Below are 19,878 nucleotides of genomic sequence, written 5' to 3'. Positions count from 1 at the left end.
TCCTAGTAAGGAGAAGATGGAAGATGATAAAATACCGGTAGGATTTGATTAGAAACAGTCAAATGAGAAAGAGTCCCATTCAATTACATCATGTAATGGCAGACTGCTAAAAAGTGACAAGTTCTTAAAGTGCTTATATACAAATGCTAAAAGTCTAAATAATAAGATGGGTGAACTAGAGTGCCTTGTATTAAATGAGGATATTGATATAATAGGCATCAAAGAAACTTGGTGGAATGAGGATAATCAATGCGACACTAATACCAGGGTAAAAATATATCAGAAGGACAGAACAGGGTCGTGCTGGTGAGGGAGTGGCACTATATGTGAAAGAAAGTGTAGAATCAAATGAAGTAAAAATCTTAAACCAAACTGTACCATAGAATCTCTATGGATAGTAATTCCATGCTCTAATAATAAGAATACAGCAGTAGAGATATATTACCAACCACCTGACCAGGATGGTGATAGAGACTGTGAAATGCTCAGGGAGATAAGAGGTTATAAAAATAAAAAACTCAATAATAATGGGGATTTCAACTATTCCCCTGTTGAGTGGGTACATGTCACCTCAGGACAAGATGCAGAAAAAGTCTGACACCTTAAATGACTGCTTCTTGGAGCAGCTAGTCCTGGAACCCACAAGAGGAGAGGCGATTCTTGATTTAGTCCTAAGCGGAACACAGGATCTGGTCCAAGAGGTGAATACAGCTGGACTGCTTAGTAATAGCGACCATAATGTAATTAAATTTAACATTCCTGCGGTGGGGAAAACACCACAGAAGCCCAACATTGTAGCATTTAATTTTAGAAAGGGGGACTACACAAAAATAAGGAAGTTAGTTAAACAGAAACTAAAAGGTACAGCACACCAAAAGTGAAATCCCTGCAAGCTGCATGGAAACTTTTTAAAGACACCATAATAGAGGCTCAACTTAAATGTTGACCCCAAATTTAAAAACACCATAAGAGGACCAAAATAGTGCCACCGTGGCTAAACAAAGTAAAAGAAGTAGTGAGAGGCAAAAAGGCATCCTAGTGAGTAAAACAGAAAGGAGCATAAACTCTGGCAAGTGAAGTGTAAAAATATAATTAGGAAGCCCAAAAAAGAATTTGAACAGCTAGCCAAAGACTCAAAAAGTAATAGCAAAAAAAAATTTAAGTACATCAGACACAGAAAGTCTGCTCAACAACCAGTGGGGCCACTGGTCTATTGAGATGCTAAAGGAGCACTCAAGGACGATAAGGCCATCATGGGGAAACTAAATTAATTCTTTGCTTCGGTCTTCACAGCTGATGATGTGAGGGAGATTCCCAAACCTTAGCCATTCTTTTTACTGTCCCAGATTGAGGTATCAGAGGTGGTTTTGGAACAAGTTGATAACTAAACAGTAATAAGTCACCAGGACCAGATAGTATTCATCCATGAGTTCTGAAGGAATTCAAATGTGAAATTGCAGAACTACTAACTGTGGTTTGTAACCTATCATTTAAATCAGCTTCTGTACCAAATGACAGAAGGATAGCTAATGTGATGCCAATTTTTAAAAAAGGGCTCCAAAGGTGATCCCAGCAATTACAGGCCGGTGAGACTGATCGGGCAAACTGGTTGAAACTATAGTCAAGAACAGAATTGTCAGACACATAGATGAACATAATTTGTTGGAGAAGCGTCAATATGGTTTTGTAAAGGGAAATAATGCCTCACCAATCTACTAGAATTCTTTGAGTGGGGTCAACAAGCATGTGAACAAGGGAGATCCAGTGTATATAGCGTACTTAGATTTTCAGCAAGCCCTTGACAAGGTCCCTCACCAAAGGCTCTTAAGCAAAGTAAGCTGTCATGGGATGAGAGAAAAGGTCCTCTCATGGACTAGTAACTGGTTAAAAGATAGGAAACAAAGGGTAGTAATAAATGGTCAGTTTTCAGAATGGATAGAGGTAAATAGTGGTGTCCCATAGAGGTGTATACTGGGGCCAATACTATTTAACATATTCATAAATGATCTGGAAAAAGGGGTAAACAGGGAGTTGGCAAAATTTGCAATGATACAAAACTATTCATGATAGTTCAGTCCAAAGCAGACTGTGAAAAGCTACAAAGGGATCTCACAAAACTGGGTGACTGGGCAACAAAATGGCAGATGAAATCAATGTTGATAAATGCAAAGTAATTCACATAGGAAAACATACTCCCAACTATCCATACAAAATGATGGGGGTCTAAATTAGCTGTTACCACTCAAGAGAGAGATCCTGGCATCAATGTGGGTAGTTCTTTGAAAAAACATCCACTCAATGTGCAGCGACAGTTATAAAAGCGAACGGAATGCTGGGAATCATTAAGAAAGGGATAGATAATAAGCCAGAAAATATCACATTGCCTCTATATAAATCCATGGTACACCCATATCTTGAATACTACAATCAAATGTGGTCATCCCATCTCAAAAAAGATATACTGGAATTAGAAAAGGTTCAGAAAAGGGCAACAAAAATTATTAGGGGTATGGAACAGTTTCCATATGAGGAGAGATTAATAAGACTGGGACTTTTCAGCTTGGAAAAGAAAAGACAAAGAGGGGAATATATAGAGGTCTATAAAATTGTGACTGGTGTGGAGAAAGTAATAAGGAAGTGTTATTTACTCCTTCTCATAACGCAAGAACTCAGGGTCACCAAATGGAATTAATAGGCAGCAAGTTTAAAACAAACGAAAGGAAATATTTCTTCACACAACACAGAGTCAACCTGTGGAACTCTACCAGAGGATGTTGTGAAGGCCAAGACTATAACAGGATTCAAAAAAGAACTAGATAAATTCATGGAGGATAGGTCCATCAATGGCTATTAGCCAGGATGGGCAGGGATGGTGTCCCTATCCTCTGTTTGCCAGAAGGTTGGAATGGGCAATGGGATGGATCACTTGATTACCCGCTCTGTTCATTCCCTCTGGGACACCTGGCACTGGCCACTGTCGGAAGACAGGATACCGGACTAAGATGGACCTTTGGTCTGACTCAGTATGGCGATTCTTATATAGTCTGCAAGTGGCTGAAATGGACATCAACTTCTCATGCCAAGGCACTCAATGCCCTATAATGTCTGCCCTATCCCTCAGTGTCTCAACTCATTATTTCTTCTGCCAAAGGCCCAGGCCTTCCCCTTTAAATCAGCCGCTGCCACCACCTCCACTTCCCAGGTGTCAGGAACACACAAGCAGTCAGGTGAAGTTAATCTACATGAAGCAGACTGAGCTGAATTTCTAGTTACTTTTTTGCCTGGAAAATGTCGGCTGGCATCTCAGCCAGCTAAAAAACCCTCCAAAAATTGAAGTACAAAAAAAGGGACACAGAACAGTCAAGACAGAACACTTGTTTTTGTCAATTTTTTTTTAAATCCCAGCCCAGCTTCTACTAAGACTGGACACTACGTACAACACTCCTAGAACTGTAGAAGAATGGAAACACAACAGGGAAAGGGGGGCAAGACAGCACAGTGGCCAGCTTCAGACACTCACATACATAAAGCCAGCAAAGACTGGAGTCAGCAAGGCCCAGGTGCCCCGCTAACAGGAACAATCCCAAACACGAAGGTAGCACGTGAAATGTATTTACCTATTTAAACACAGGCAGCTGGTTAGGCTAGGATGGGGAAGATAACTGCTAATTCCTTGTACTACAAGGAAAGAATGGAGTAAAAAACCAAGCCCGTGGGCAGGTTTTTTGCTTTGTGAACCTCTGTCTCTGTGCTGCTGGTAACAGTGGTAAGTATAAAAAAATCAAAGAAAAATAATCTATTTATAGAACAAGTCAGTAGTCTGAGACATTTAGAAAAAAGTAAAAACAAGTCCTTTTTAAAAAATGGATTTACTAAAACAACTGTCACCCAGGATTACCCCACACCCTCTGTCCTCCAGCAAACCCGGGGGCAACTTCCAACAGGATCTGCTGCTGATTATAGGCAAAGCCAGCAGGGAGGGGATCTGCGCTGTGATCAGTATCTGCGGACTGCTTGCTGGTATCGCTCAAGGCAGGCCATGCCTGTAGCTCATGATACTGGAAATACTTGAGTGGAAGTTTTCACAGAAGCACATGTCAGGGTAACCCATGAGGTAAGTGGGCTGTCCTCATTCCTCCCCATCCCTGGGCACAGATCACTTTGCTGTATCTCTCCACCAGCTTCAGCCTGTGTCAGACAACTGTAATATACAGGAGCACGGAACACTAACAATGCCTAGAACAGGAGAGATGACCCCTGTATAGTGAAGGAAAGTGCTCTTTACTTTCCAAGCTGTGGCATAGACTGACATCTTAACTGATGCTTTGTGGCCCTCCTCAGGACGGACGGGGAGATTGACTTTCCCTGTCAGGAAAATATACATGGTGGGGTGGGGCTGGGTATCTTTTTGGTAAACAGAACCAGTGCTGATTTCTGAGACCTTGAGCTCCTTTGCCCTCTAACTACAAAATAGAAACTAAGAGCTATTCAGCCACCCCCTTCCATCCCTGTAATGTAGTGTGAGCTGCCTGGCCATTGAGGCAGGTTCATTATTCCCATACACTTCCCTGTTGGCTCAGTTGGTACGGAGAGACCACTGGGCTGAAGGTAACTTCCAAATCTCTGCATGGACAATATGACTCCATGGGGCAACCTGGTAGGGCTGAGAGCTCCAGCCAATGGCCACCCATTCCATGCCAACCCCACTTCCCGTTTCACAGATGCACTTCTAACACACCCAAGTGTCTAATCTAACAGACCCATGTCTGCTCAGTCTCTGAAGGCAGCACCCACATTCAGCTGGAAACACTTTCATTTAAAACATTGGCTGGAACTCCCACAGAGGTGGAGTCTGCATTGATGGGTTGGAACCACTGTGCCTCTGACATCCCCGTTGTACAGAGGAAGCCAGCAATAAGGGACCATCTCTGCTGCAGGGCTGTACATCCTTGGTAGTGAGGCTGAGTGGCTACAGTAGCTTCAAATACCCTCTTTCAGTAGGGTCTCGGTGGTCCATTTTCCCCAAGTCCCAGGGAGATTGAGTAGTTGCTAACTTGTCTCCTTGAGATCTTCCATTGGTAGCTTGTAGCTCAGTAAGAACTGGGGAGGTGGTGCATGAGCTGGGCTACTTGGGCCCTGCATCGGTTTCTTTGCGCAGTTCATACAGATGTAATCCTCGTTCTCTGCCATTTCTGGAGAGACGCCAACACAAACTTGATGAAACCACTCGTCACAGCCACCATCACACTGCACCCAGTCTACCTGCAAGAGACAAGATCAACACCTCATGAAGAACCCTGCGAGGGAAACAGGTGTCCGATTCAACTCTCCAGACCCATGTCAGAAAATAAGCCCAGGACTCTGCTCAAGTCAACTGTCAAAGTCATGACAGTTCTTTGCTAGGTCCAAACCAAGGGAGAGAGAGAGACAACCTTGGCATTGCCTTCTACAGCTCCATCACTTCACACTCAACCTGTATTGTCCTGAAGATGCAGAAGCTGCCTGGTTTCAGTGTGGCCTATAGTTTAGGTTTAGATTTCAGTACAGTTGAGTAGTATCAATAGATCCTGAGAAAGGATCACATCCTATAATGCGAGGACTCTCTTCTCAGTCAGATGTGGGGAATTTTGTAAGTCGGACTTGCCCCAAAGCTACCTGCACGATACCCAGCCTAAACATTCAGGGATGTTCTTCCAAGATAATCCATTGTATTTATGTCAATTATCTCCTTAAGTACCCAAGGAAGCAGAAACTCAAGTTTAGTCAGTTGCACAGAGCAAACAAAGAGCACTAGTAATATGTGCAAAGGGAATGGATTAGCACTATCCTGATTCCTAAGGATCAATTACAATGGAAATGTTAAGAGTGAAAAAGCCTTTTGAAATCCAAGAAAGCTTAAAGGACATATGACCAGCCCTTGGGAAAGAGCAACTACAGTGCCTATACGGTGATCAAAAATACTGTATTTATTTTCGGTTTTTTGCTATAAGTATCCCCCCTCCCAGCAGAGTCCGAAACAGATTACTGACAGTTTCTCATTTAAAACATACTAATTAACCCCAACTAATTTACCCACTTCTCTACTCGCCCCTTCTTCAATCCCACCCCCCTTCTCTCCCATCCAGGTCACCTCCATGAATCTCAGTCCAGTTGCCTTCACCTAAATAGATGAAGAGGATGGTACCAACGGGACTCAAGATGTCTCCTGAGAAATGCATAAATCATAACTTACTATCTACTGTCTACTATTAAGACGCAGTTCCTCTCCTATCCTAGGTCAGGATGCTCACAGTGCCATTCCAGACTCCCTACTTTAACTACCCAATCACTTTACACCATGAGGTGTTTTCTGATTTTTATTTTGAAAAATGGCAATTAAGCCCCACTTCTGTCTCCTCTCCTGATTCTTCAGCATATCAGCAGCTGAAACACCATTCATCAAAGCCACTATTTACTTCAACTTTTCTGAACAAAAGCACCTCCTTGCACACACTGAAAACCCTTTGTCTGATCCTCCCTCACTCGTGACCATGCTCCCTAGCCTCAGCAATATTCTGGAATACAAGGGCTTCACTTACCACTTTACCTAGACCATCCTCCTTTTGATTTTCCAGGTTCTAAAACTGTTTGATTTGTCTCTTCATATATGGAGGATTTCAGAACCATCAGTCACTCTTCCCTGAGGGCCTTCAGCAAGGAGCCAATGATCTTCACTTAGTACAAGAAACTAACTGCTTTGCTGTTCCCTCACTCTTTCACTAGAGCTCATCTCGAAGTATTTCTTTTCTCCCTCCTAGACTTTTCATTGCTGGATTCAACCATTAATCTTTTGATCCAGCTGATCAAGCCACATGTACCATCTCCCTGTTAAGTTTGACAATAAAGCTTAACTCCACATAATGAAGCCCTTTTCAAGGGGAAAAAACCTTTGTCCCAAGACCCTCTCCTATCATTCCCCCTAACATAGCCCAACCTTCACTTCCAGGGCTAAGCTGGACAACCAATCATCCTTGACTTGACCAAAGTTTTCTTTTGTTCTCACATCACACAGGTGTAATAGGCAGCCTTGCAATCTGAGGAACCCTGCCAGAATTCATCCCCCATTCCTTTGACCCTGTCTCAGATAAAATCCTTACTCACTGCCAATTGCAATCTTCTCCTACTGTTTTAATAATTTTTTATTCTTAGAGCCTGGGAGTGGGGGGGAGGAAGAGACCTAGAATATGGCTGCTAGGCTAATCTCGTCTCACTCCAGGAAACAGAACAACATTACTCCCATCTTCCTGGTTCCACCAACTGCGTATCAGGATCCATTTCAAACTGCTCTTTAGTATTCCAAATACTTCCTGAAGTTAGTCTACCCTAACTGAGTTCAGATCTATTTATCTGTCTACTTTCTCACTCTGGACTTTCTGACCTTCCTCAATTACACTCCACAATTAGGGAACTCATTCACTGGTGCTATCCTATTTAGCTGAAATTCTTCCCTGCCTCTCCTCAGCTACCAAATCACTTCTTTAATTTTGCCTTAAATCCTTCCTTTATTCTTTAAAACTTATGTTTTTCCTCCTCCAACACCTAATTCATGTAGAAAGCTGCAATAGCACATGAAGAAGTCTGTTAGAAGTGGATATATACTTTCACGGCCTCCTGAGGTCTTTCAGCACACTGACCCTAAATTCTACCGCAAAGCCCTCAATTTCTGCAGCACACTGAATTTTTTGCAGCATCTTCATGTAAATGCCAAAATAGACATTTTTATTCAATTAAATACAAAAAGGAATAATGTAAATCTCTGCAATGTTGTATTTGAAAGGTGATTTTGGCAACCATAAAGACTAAACTCTTAAATGAAAGTTTAGATTCTGCAGTCAAATTCTGAAGCGGTGTGTGGATTCTGCAGCAGCAGAATCTCAGAAAACAAAGGAACCTGATTATTGCATTTGGCCAAGTCAGGGCCATATGACCTTAGTTGCACTACTGCCTCCAATAATCTTAGGCCATGTAAGAGTCCAAAACTACTGAGCTGGTAGCAAGTGGCTGACAAAGTTAGCTGAATTACTCACAACTCTGATGTTGCCAAACATTTAAGGGAAAAATACCCTCAACTTTCAGATGAATTTGCTGTAGAACAAAACAAAAGCTGTTCAAGAGAAACAAAAGTAAATTAAAACTCTTAAAAGCACAAAGGCACCAGCAGGTCAATCATTTTCTGAGTAAAAGCATATTTTAATTTGAATGTGATAAGAAGAAACTGGAATCAGATGATTAAGAAACTGCCGTATTAATAAAAAACAATTTACTGGAACATTTATGAAAGCCATTAGCTGTTGGAGCTCTGCTATCAGCTTACAGGACCACATGAAACTGAACTCAAATTATACTGGAAAATAACAAACTAACATTTTTGAAGCAAAGCAACAATTAATGATCAAAACTAACTGAAGGTTTTACTTTAATTTATAATCAAACTATATCTGCATCAGTTGAAAAAGTGACTGATTGCAGGCATTAATGCCTGCAGTTCCAGGAATTTACTCCTGGGGGAATTCTGCGCCAAAAAATTAAAAATTCTGCATATTTTATTTGTCAAAATAATGCAATATAATCACGCTGGTTTCAATTTAGGTAATGTATTTGAACTACAATACAGTGGATTGAGAATGGGAGTGGGGAGCATTGGAGGAAATCCCCAAACCCTCTTGCCTAATAGTAATGTAGCTAGGTTTGACTCTATTTCTAGTTATTAGTCAACGAATATGTGCAGCCACATGCTCAGTGTTACATCATAGGCAACTGGAGAGCAAATGAGGGCTGGGGAATCAAACTCACAATTTATATTAGCTAATGACCATCTCCAGAAAAGTAAGTAGCACATTTTGATAAGAATTTTTTTCCGTCCAAAAATATAGACCAGTTCTAATCACTAAAGCACCATAAGCATTTATAAGGCCGTACTGTCCTTTACACGACTCTGGCAATGTAAAGGAGCCTTAAAACTTTTACAAATGTTTTATACTCCCGGGGGAATTCACAAAGACAATGGGAACAATTCACTAAGTAGGCAGGCTGCTACATTCTGCTCTGCCCGAGAAGACAGCCTGTGCCATGCCTACCTCCTCAGAAAATACCCTGAAGCCCTGCCCCTCCATGCGAGCCATGCTGCAATAGTGAGTGAGAGGGACAGAATGTTTCTCTCTCACACACACACAACTGCCCACCCCCTCACACACCCCACTGGTGATTTACGTATCTACTGGCTGCTCTGGGCACCTGAACCGACCTGTCTGTGCTGCCAGGGAGCGCATGACTGCTCTTGTGGCTTCCCTTTGCTCCCGTCAGAGGTCATTTTTCTGCAGGAAAGCAAAGAAATCTGCGGGGAGACATGAATTCTGCACAAGTGCAGTAACGCAGAACTCCCCCAGGAGTAAGCAATTATATTCCAGTGTTGGTCACCTTCTATTCATAGGGCTAGAGCATTTAAGTTTTATTTTGTATACATACATATACAAAAACATGCCTGTCTATCCCACAGAAAATAATTCTAAGGAATGTTCTGACTAGTTTTAGAATGTTACACATAATGCTGAGAATTTGCTTGTTAGCATAGCATATATCAAGTTGATCTATTTAAATGAATATGTACTTTATCAGAATGTAAATTCAGAGACACTACTCCTCTACTAGGAACCTCATTCAAGTCAAAATGTACTATATTCTGCAATATCATTTATAAGATAGATGGGAAAGAACTAGATCCCAGCAGCAGAGGATTGTTCTCTACAGTATATTTTCTAGTGTTTTGCTCAGTTTAGTTTTTTACGAGTTCCAAGTAGTTAGTGTCCTGATTGAAGTGGTAAAGGCTAACTCCGCAACACGCTGTCTCAAAATCAGGAAAATCTTCCTGATATTCATGCAGTCCTGTACCCCTCACTGAATTACACTACAAGTTGACAGTTTCTATTAGGGTTTTCCCGTGAAAAATTCATTTTATCTAAAAAAAATAAGTTTGATCACCTCCATCGGTTACTTTTGCTATAATCTGATCAATTCCCAAACCGCTGCAGATTCACCTCGGACAAGAAAAGTGGGGCAGTACAGCCTGTGGTTTCATTCAACTCGCAGCCTCATGGCTCACAGGCTTTATTTAAGAGCTGTGGAAAATTAATTTTCGTTTATGAGGACTGCATGTCCATTTTAGACGTTTGTTCAGAAAACAGACCAGGGGCAGGAAACAGTTCTAGCTAAAACACAGAATTGACCCCTGGGGGTCAAGTCAGCATGTCTTCCATATTATTAGCAACAAAGGACATAGAACTTTGGGAGCTGCGGGAAGTGGCGGCCAGCACCTCCCTGTGGCCCACGCCACTTCCCGCAGCTCCCATGGGCTGGGAACAGCAAACCACGGCCACTGGGAGCTGCGGGCGGCCATGCCTTTGGACGGCCAATGTAAGCAAACTGTCTCGCGGCCCACCAGCAGATTACCCTGATGGGCCGTGTGCATCCTGCGGGCTGCCCACCACTGATATAGAAGGAGGCTTGTGGGTGGCATTACTTTTCCATTCAGATGGAAGAATTACTCCCAGATTCTACCTCTCCAACAGCTTGAGACAATATAGAGACTGTTGGGTTTAGTTCATAGTCACTATGCAGCATGCTGATACTCAGAATTCAATTGCTCGGGCTTGGAACAGATGGCTGGGCCATATTCTATGAGCTGCTTTGGCTTGACTGCTCAGTATTCTAAAGTCACATCCACCTACCAGCCTTCATATGTGTAGCATATTAACTACATCCCTCACTGCTGCTCAAAGTTTTGCTCACTGCTGCTTAAATAACTCTTAAAAGGGATTTTTCATTACCCTCCCACAGTTGTTTAAGGCAAAACTAAGCTAGGACTCACCTTATCCTTGCAGGGCCTTTGGCAGTTCTGTGCAGCACACACAGCATTCTCATCATCAGACTCCTCAGCTCCTGACCAATCATATTTAGATGGGATATCCAGCACCTTTTTCTCTCTCTTTTTCTCTGTGCTCTCCTTTGCCAACTCCACTTTTGCTGCAGCTGCTTTCTCTCGCTTTTTCTTCCGCTCCTCTTCTTTGGCCAGCTTCTTGGCCAGTTTATTCAACTCCTTTGTCTTGTCCAAGGTTAGTTTCAGCTTCTTCTTTTTGGGTTTCTCTAGTTTCTTCAGCTCTTTAGACTTCTGCTTCACTTCTCCAAAGAACTGCTCTACCCTCTCCAGTTTCCGCTTCCGTTTCCGCTCAGAAGAATCTCTCGCTCTCATTTTCAATGGTTTCTCATCCAGGCTGTCATCCTTCATAAAAAGGAGGAGAGATTAAAAAAAAACATCAAGAGAAATCCACATGCTACATTCCCATGGTCTGTTGGAAACATCTTCCCACCTTTACCTCCCATTTCCCAGGTTTTGGGTGCAGAAAGGACCCTGCCTGACCACCAGGCAGGATGGCAGAGTCTGAACAAAGGAGACTCCTTCCTAGCTTTCAGCTTGCCAGAGTAAAGTGATGAATGAAATCAGATTCAACTATGTAAGAAGAGAAACTGTTAAGAATCAATGATGGCCTATGGAAAAGTGAAACCATCTACGAGAAAGGATTCTCCATTATTTGTTATACTACTTCGTTGACTTTTGTAAAAGACATTTGTAGCAAGACAAATCATTTGTTCCTTAAGTGTTGGTCTGGTCTTGCTTATTCCCGATCCTAGGTCGATCTTGCTTGTGATAATTATTTTCACCAAAACTCTTATTACACAATCACATACTGGTTTTTTTCCTCACAATGCCAGCCTCAGTCATTTCAGATGTTGGACAGAGAATGAATCAGGGTTGCGTGAATTGTGGTCTCAGGTCCACTCCAGAGCCCCTTGCCTCATTCACTCCAGAAGTTGCACAGTGTGCATGAATAAATTATGCATCTTCTAGGAGAGGAAGCAAGCATTTGTGTTTAAACTGAATTGGAACTCAGGATACCTATAGGCTTTCTAAGGGACCTCAGGCAGGTCACTTAATCTTTCCGCCTCTTTTCTGCATCTGTAAAATGGGCATAATGATGATTTTTGACTTCATGTAGACGTGAAGGATAAAATTATTTAAGGCACATTGATGAGCTCCACAGACAAGTTTATAAAATACAGAATTCCTTATTCACTTCAAGTTTTCAATGGTATGCAATAAATGAGGAACGGGGTTACACACTGAACAATGAGGATAGAAAGAAATATTGAAGAGCTGCCTCATTCCCTGAGCATGTCTATCCTGTACGCTGAATAAGGTATGGTTCTTGCAGGAAGACATAGTATGTCATCTAATAAGACTGTAGTGTAATGCCTGCACACAAAAGAGCAGAGTTAAGGTTTTGCACGCAGCCACAAATTTATTACTGTTTGTATTGTCATAGCACCCAGGAATCTGTCATGGATGGAGTTCCCATTGAGCTAGGTGCTGTACAAACACAGAAAAAGACAGTCCGTGCCCCCCAAGAGCTTCCTTAATCATTTTCTGACTTGAGCGCTCTGCTCTGTAACCTTAATATTCCTTTAATGTGGAATGATTTTGAAAAAGTGGCCTGAGTGCCAGCAAATGGCTGTCATTGCACCTCCAAGCAAAATAATTTGTTTGGTAGACGCAGACTACAGCTGTCTACAAAGCAGATGAGTTTTAGGTTAACCTTTGGGAAAGCTTGTTTTGGCCAAAACGACTAATTTTAAATGGAAAATCTTAAAATGCTCATTTAGTTTGCATACGTTCTAGTTTGCGGGGTGGGGGTTTAAATGGAAATTTGTAGTAAATTTGTTTTAGGCTGAATAACTGAATTGGAAGTTTGATAATAAATGAAGAGAATCTTGCTTTTCAAATGATTTGAGGTATGTAGTTAGTCTCTATCAATGTAACGAGGGTTTTAGCACATGGTTTGACTGCAGATGCAAGGCTCCTGTACTCGTGCAAAGGAGGTGGTTTATTTTGTGAATCCTTTGGATGTAAATATAGGGCTTGGGTCTAAGGATGTTAACTGTAGTGGCAATGGTTGCCGGGTTTTTTTCCATACCAACCCTTACCTCTGATCTGAATCAGACCTTTACAATGTTCTAAAGAGACACTGCTGCCACCTGTGGCACTTAGAATGTAGTTCAATTTAGAATTAATTCTAGATCTGCATCCTGTATTCTTTCCCTCCTCGCTTTGAGTACCAAAGCATCTTCTTGAAAGAGAGACCTGTTTTTAGACTTCACCACTTGCCGTTTTGTATTTCCCACCTTAAGTAACAACTGGTTCTGCAATACATATGCAAATGAGGGCAGGAGTTTAAGTTGCACCGGGTTTTTTTCCCCTCATGCCCCCCCCCCCAAAAATTAAAATATGGACAAGCACGTGTATATACACAATTTCCTTTCTGACCAGTGAAATATTGCACACCTGTAATAACTGGATACGAAGCTAGACGGTAGGGGTAAGTGTTACTTATTTTGCAATAATTGTCTTCCCACTCTCCTTTCCAACTGGTTCAGATTCTGAACCCTTCATTCATTACTTCTGAATGCTTTGCTCTACAATTTTAACTTTATGGTTTGGTGTAAGGAATTTCCTAGTTTTTTGGCCAGGTTTTTTAATAAAAGCAATTCCACTAACTTCTGGACAGCAGTGTATGTTTTTTACTGTACAGTAAGCACAATCAATGAGGCAGGAGTTCTTGCTATAGCTTATGGAAGATGACACTGTGTCCCTGAAAAGACCTGCTCTCAGATGTCCACCTCAAAGGAATGCTGAGCTGAAAAGAATGATGGAACAACTTACAAGAGCTAATTAATTATTTAGACCAAGTTAAACATAGTGATGAGTGAGGTCTGAGGTTTTTTGGATCAGAGGCTATTTCTTTGCAAAAAGATGCAAGATGCCAAGGGAAAATCCACTGAAAAATCACCTGAAATTCCATTTAAAAAAAAACAAAAACAAACAACAACAACCTTGACCCAATTTCATTCTATGCTACACTTTTTTTTCCACATCTATACCTCCAAGATGTGAAGGAATCGGTCTTCACAGGGTGGATGCGTGGCCTGTAAAATCCGCCAAATATGTTGGGTCTCATCCAAAGATACCTCCAGCAGATCTCCTATCATCATTAGATCTTCTAGCTGAGATTTGGCACCAGGTGACAGCTCTAGCACCGGAGGTTCCAAACTGCGAGGCACCAAGGGGCTTTTCCGGGGCTGCTTCCTTGGGGTGCTAGGACCTTTCAAACAGAAGGCAAATCACATAGGTCAGACAGGAAGGTGGTCGGAAACAAGACAATAGCGTATTATTTTTCAGTAACAGTCTGAAGGTGTAGAAGGCTCAAACAGAAACTTTGGGCATTGGCACAACCATTGAGCATGAGCAAATAAGAATTTTGGTATATTTCTACAGTATATTCCCTGACATGCTGACCACTAGTTGCCTTTCCCACATATAAACACAACGGCCTCTGAGCTTACCTGATGTGATTAGCATTATCATTCACCGGCTCGGGTTTCAAATCACCTGCTCAGACCCCTCTCAATGGCTAATGCATAGAAAAGGCAATACCTTGAGGACAGCTTTTGGAAGCAGATGAATATGCATGTTCAGCACAGAATGAGGGAGCTGTCCACATGTGTGTCACCACTTCCTCTGATTTGATGGGGATCTCCTCATCACAGAACAGGTTGGGTTCCAGGCTGCTTGAAGATTTCACACTGGCGTTATCCTGAAGTCACATAGTGAGAAAAACACACACACAGGCTGTTAAAGCTGGAATTTATCTACTTCGGAGCAGATCCTAACAGAATCCTCAAAAGCCCACTGCTTCTAGAACCTGCTCAGAACTACCCTGCCACAGAAATTGATAGTGCCAGTGTATTGTGCAATTAACGTACCTATTTAAGTAATGAGATGGCAGCAGCTCTAGAGAGAGATCAGTGTGTTCCATATACACTGGTTGAGTGCAGTGGAAGAATGAGTGATTTCCCAACTTTCCCCACAGATTAGTCCCCAGGTGTGAACTCCACTGTCAACAGAATGATATACCATGGAGGTCCCTGCTTTTGAGGTCTAGGAACAAGGGGTTTATAGGCATATGTACATGTACTCTTCACACTTCTGGAAGAATTTCAGGTCAGGATATGTCCCTGGCAAGGACTGTCAAATTTGGCATCTGACTATGGACAGAGAGAAATTCATTACAGAATAGGCTCCTAAGGCAAATTTTAAATTGGAAATGCCATGATTTCCTTGTCATGAGGCCCAAGATTTTGAAAAACATTCAGTGGCTAAATTAGGGCCATTACGCCTATTGGTGAGGAACCAAGGACTTCTATTTGCAGTTAACATCTTTTGTACAAAGTTAGACTCCAGATTAAATGACAAATTAGTGGACTGTTTTGTTCATGCTTTTAATTGGGGCTCATTAGGCATTCATGAACAGTATATTCATGACTCCACATAATGTGTGAAGAAACCAACATGCAACAGGTGACAGAGAATCAGCTACTATCTACCTACTTAGACACTAGTAGTTTGTGCAGTAGCAGCTAAGGGCTTCGGTCTACTAGGCTCTACATACACAAACAAAAATCCATGGTCTCAGCCCCAAAATGCTTACAGTTTAAAAAGAGGATGAGAAACAATTAATGGATACAAAGATGTGGGGAGCGCAAGGTAACTATGAGACAATTATGATCAGTGCAATAAGCAGGGGTCACAAAACACCAGCTGCCTGGCTAATATCAAGCATTTTATTAGAATCACGGCATAAGTGAATTTTAAGGAGCTATTCAGAGAATAATGTAGTGACTGCAGATTTTTAACAGGGAGTAAATCCCATGCCGTCCTTTATGCAAGGAGATGCTTGTGGGAAAATACAACTAGTGAACAACAAAAGCTGGCATCTTTGGCAGAGCAGAGGTGTACAGTTCTATATGAGAGAATGGATAAAAGGTACTGCACAGAGAAGCCATGAAGGAATTTAGAAATGAAAAAAAAATAGGTTTGTGCTTGCGGCGGTGAAAAAGGGGGAACACTGGCAGGAGGATGTAAACAGGAGGGGGTGACATGGTCTAAGAAATAATTTAAGATGATATTTACAATAGCTTTTTTAACAGATTTTAAGGTGGCAGGATGGCATTTATTAAGACCAAAGAGGAGAAAGCGGAGACATGATATACTGAGGGTTAGCAGCCTGGACACAGGAAAGACCAGATTTTAGAGAGACGTTATGCAGGAATTAGTGGCAAGATTTAGATATGCGTTGGTTGTGAGAGTCTAGAAGGGACAGAATTGAAGAGGACACAGATTATAGTGCTGCGTGACAAAGAACTGTGTTGCCCACAGTGGCTGGGGGAAAAAAGAGGGGATCAAGAGCTCAAATATTAGTCTTAAAACTGAGTTTCATTCCATGTAAGCATTTAAGAAGGAGTAAGCTACACAGTAATGCAACCTGCAGAAAACTCTAGAGTTGAAGCAGGAACATCGGAAGAAAAATACAAATAGCCCTAGAGAAGTGAGAAATATGGGAAGAAGTAGTGACCTTCAGCTTGGGGAAAACATTAATATATCTGGGCAAAAACTCTGAAACGTTCAGTGGGAGAGAGAAAACTGGAAAACTAATGCTCAAAGAGGTGACAGTGGAGATTAAATCAAATATGAGTTTGCATTTCAGGACAAACAAGTCAAAGCAATTTTGGTTCCATCAAAGCTGAAGGCAAGAGTCCACCCTCATCTACAAATCTGGTGAAACGCATCAGGAATACTGTGTCCTGTCCTGGACACCACCTTATCAAGCTTGCAGGGAGTCCAGAAAAGAATAATTAAGAGCCTCTTATGATTACAGTAATCAAGTATTTATGGAGTTAACAACCAAAGATGCAGGGGAAAGTGTAAAACTAGATGTTATGGGATGAACCACAATTGGGTGGAAAACTGTAATCGAAGAGAAGTTATCAATATTTGCTATCAAACTGGGAGGAAGTATCTGGAGGGGTGCTGTAAAGGTCTGTGATGGGTCCAGTACCATTCAACATTTCACTAATGATTTAGGATTATGGAGTAAAGAGTATGCCTATAAAATTAATGATGACCCCAAGGTGACAGAGGTTTGAAGAACAGGATTAAAGTTCAAAATGACCTTAATAAAGTGGAGAATTGATCTGAAATCAACAAGATGAAATTCAAAAAAGACAATCACCTGGTAAGGAAAAAAATCAAATGTACAAATACAAAATGTGGAATAACTAGCTAAGCAGCAGTACTGCAGAAAAGGATCTGGTGGTTATAGTGGATCACAAAGTGAATATAAGTCAATAACGTGATGCATCTTTAAAAAAGCTAATATTATGGGTTTCGTTAACAGGAACATCATATGTAAGACACAAGAGGTAACTGTCCCACTTCTACTCAGCACTGCTGAGGCCTCAGCTAGAGCACTGTGTCCAGTTCTGGGTGCCACAACTTTCTAACTATTCAGATAGTTATGCACTGGAATAGGTTTCCAAGGGAGGCTGTGGAATCCAATCGCTGCAGATTTTTAAGAACAGGGATAGTATAGGTTTCCTTGGACCTGCTTCACTGCAGGGGGTTGCACTAGATGACCTCTGGTCTCCAGCCCTACTTTTCTATGAGTCTATGAGCCTATGAAATTAAGGAGATTTACAGTTGAAAACTCAGCCAATTTCATTGTCAAAAAAAATTTATCTAGCTATGAAATAGTCTCAGTCCCATTGCCTGGGGCATGCAGAACAAAGACTGGTTACAGTACAAGTTAAGCATTTTCAAGGCAATAATCCTGCATTAACCAGGGGAAGTACCAGATTATTTAACAGGCCTTTCCATCTCTCATTTTATGACTCTACAAAGATTTCAGAATTATAGGATTAAATAATAGATTTTGAAACCCCATGACTGCAGATTGCATTCCCTAAAATCCAAGCAGCAGCCCTGCAAAAAACTCACAAGCATTTTCATCTTTCCCAGCATGTCCTTTCTTATTACAGCCCAGTGAACCTCCACATCTTTCAGAAAAACCTCATCACTGTGCAAGGAAAAGCTTTAAAATGTTTGGAATTTTTTTTTAAATGATAGTTTAATTAAATGCCAAACTAACTGCAACCCCTAATTTCTAAATTTCCCTCACTGACATCTCACACGGGATTACAGAAAAATTATGTTGCATTTTTTCTTGACTGCTGCGGGCAGTTATATAGAGAGTAAGTTGTTTAAAAAGTTGAAGAGTCTGACGAGTGCTAAAAGTAATAACTAAAAAAAGTGAGGCAGATCAGGACTGAAAAAAATGAGGTCCCTTCAACAATTATAGAATTTATCTTTAAAACAAAACCCTCAAAATCAAGATGTTTCATTGCCTTTTAAGGTAATCTCTACAGTATCTAATGGAACCTCAAATTTTCTCAGCATTATGCCTCATGAAGGAAATACAATGCTGCATCACTAAGGTGACCACCTGCACTAAGAGAACACTGTTTCACATTCTTCACTGAAAACAGTGAGCAGCATCTCAGAGAACAGTTTTACTTTTCATTTTAATATAGTCTCACTGAAAACACACTTAACTACCTAAGGCGGTATGACTAATCTCTGCAGTTTTCTCATGAAAATTCTTCTGCAGCAAAACCATTTCTGAAGCCTATGGATAAGTGCAGTTTTAGTTTCTGAATCAGTTCCAGGAGCTTAGTTTACATATAGATCCAAAGCTGTAGTCCGGACCTCCTCCACATGGTGGGAGTGAACAGCTCCACCTCCTCTGCATGCACAAGTGGGGAAGGGAACAGATGGATAGCGAAATGCCAAAGGAGATGGATCACCAGAAAACTTCTTATAGAACGTGGAGTTTTCAAATCCCACTTTCTGCTACACTGTAGCTTGGTGAAGAGCTCCTGTTTTGGGTACTAATTTAATCTGTGACAAGTATACAACATCTGTGAAAAGGTACAAAATCAAAACATGGCTCCCATCCTGATCTGCATAGCATAAAATACAATTCCTCCAGTCTACTTGTGGCTCCAAATCCCCAAGAAGTGCAAGTATCTAGAATTTAGTAGCACTAGAAAAGTGTTGTTTTAAATCTAGTCACACAATACGTTATGGAGTTTTGACTACGAATGTTACGACCAAAAATGTTCAGCACTCCAAATCTATAATGTACAGATGAAACCCATCAAAAACCTCTCCTAACAGGCACATGGCCACACTATGTATCTTATGTCTTACATCTTGTCTACAAATAGAAATACAAAGTGGATTAAACTAACTTGGAAAAGGTACCCTTATTCCAGAAAGGCAATGTTCACACATGAAGTTATTCCAGAATAACTCCATATACAGAAAAGCCCTTAGCACCCATGCAACGTTATTACCTTTATATCATAGCCATATGTCTCCCTGATGTCTTCATCAGAATCTGTTTCTTCATCATCATAGTCCATCGTCTGCCGTGGGGATGATGACACACTCCCTATCACACGGTTAAAAGCGGATTGCTGGAAACTAGTCAGATGACCCTAAGTGACAAAGGGAAAATATGAATGGAGCAACAAACAAATGGATACAGTATGAAGCTGCAGCAAAAATCACTGCTGGGGAGAATGATTATACGAAGGCTAGTTGCCCTCCTTTCAGAAATACAGTCTGTACATGCATAGCAGAACCCAGGCAAAACTGTCACCATATCTTAAGGTCTGGGCAAAAACCTGGGATGATGTCAAGGAATAAACCACAGAGGATTAATTTTTTTTATCTTCTCCAATCCTTTTGAGAAATACTGGCTGACAGTCCTACTGACTTCTCATTTTATCCAGAACTGTCAGAACACGGTCAGTGGTAGCACAAACTTCTTT

At 41.3% G+C, this 19,878-nt stretch overlaps 1 protein-coding gene across 2 annotated transcripts in view; it reads right to left on the bottom strand.

Moving 5' to 3' along the window:
- Nucleotides 1-3,850: 3,850 nt before the first annotated feature.
- KDM5A (lysine demethylase 5A) overlaps nt 3,851-19,878 on the bottom strand; it is an 82,492-nt gene continuing 66,464 nt past the window's right edge. For both annotated transcript variants that reach the window (XM_084648415.1, XM_084648416.1), the window contains 5 exons: nt 19,399-19,542; nt 14,582-14,741; nt 14,029-14,249; nt 10,904-11,314; nt 3,851-5,262 (listed from right to left, as the gene is read on the bottom strand). In XM_084648415.1, the coding sequence (XP_084504541.1) occupies nt 5,050-5,262; nt 10,904-11,314; nt 14,029-14,249; nt 14,582-14,741; nt 19,399-19,542 (1,149 nt within the window). In that variant the 3' untranslated portion in view covers nt 3,851-5,049. The remainder of the gene's footprint in view (nt 5,263-10,903; nt 11,315-14,028; nt 14,250-14,581; nt 14,742-19,398; nt 19,543-19,878) is intronic.

Source organism: Lepidochelys olivacea, assembly GCF_965140295.1.
Source record: "Lepidochelys olivacea isolate rLepOli2 genome assembly, chromosome: 1".
Classification (NCBI taxonomy): Eukaryota; Metazoa; Chordata; order Testudines; family Cheloniidae; genus Lepidochelys; species Lepidochelys olivacea.
Note: the sequence above shows the minus strand (reverse complement) of the source record. Positions and strands in the feature narration are given on the sequence as shown.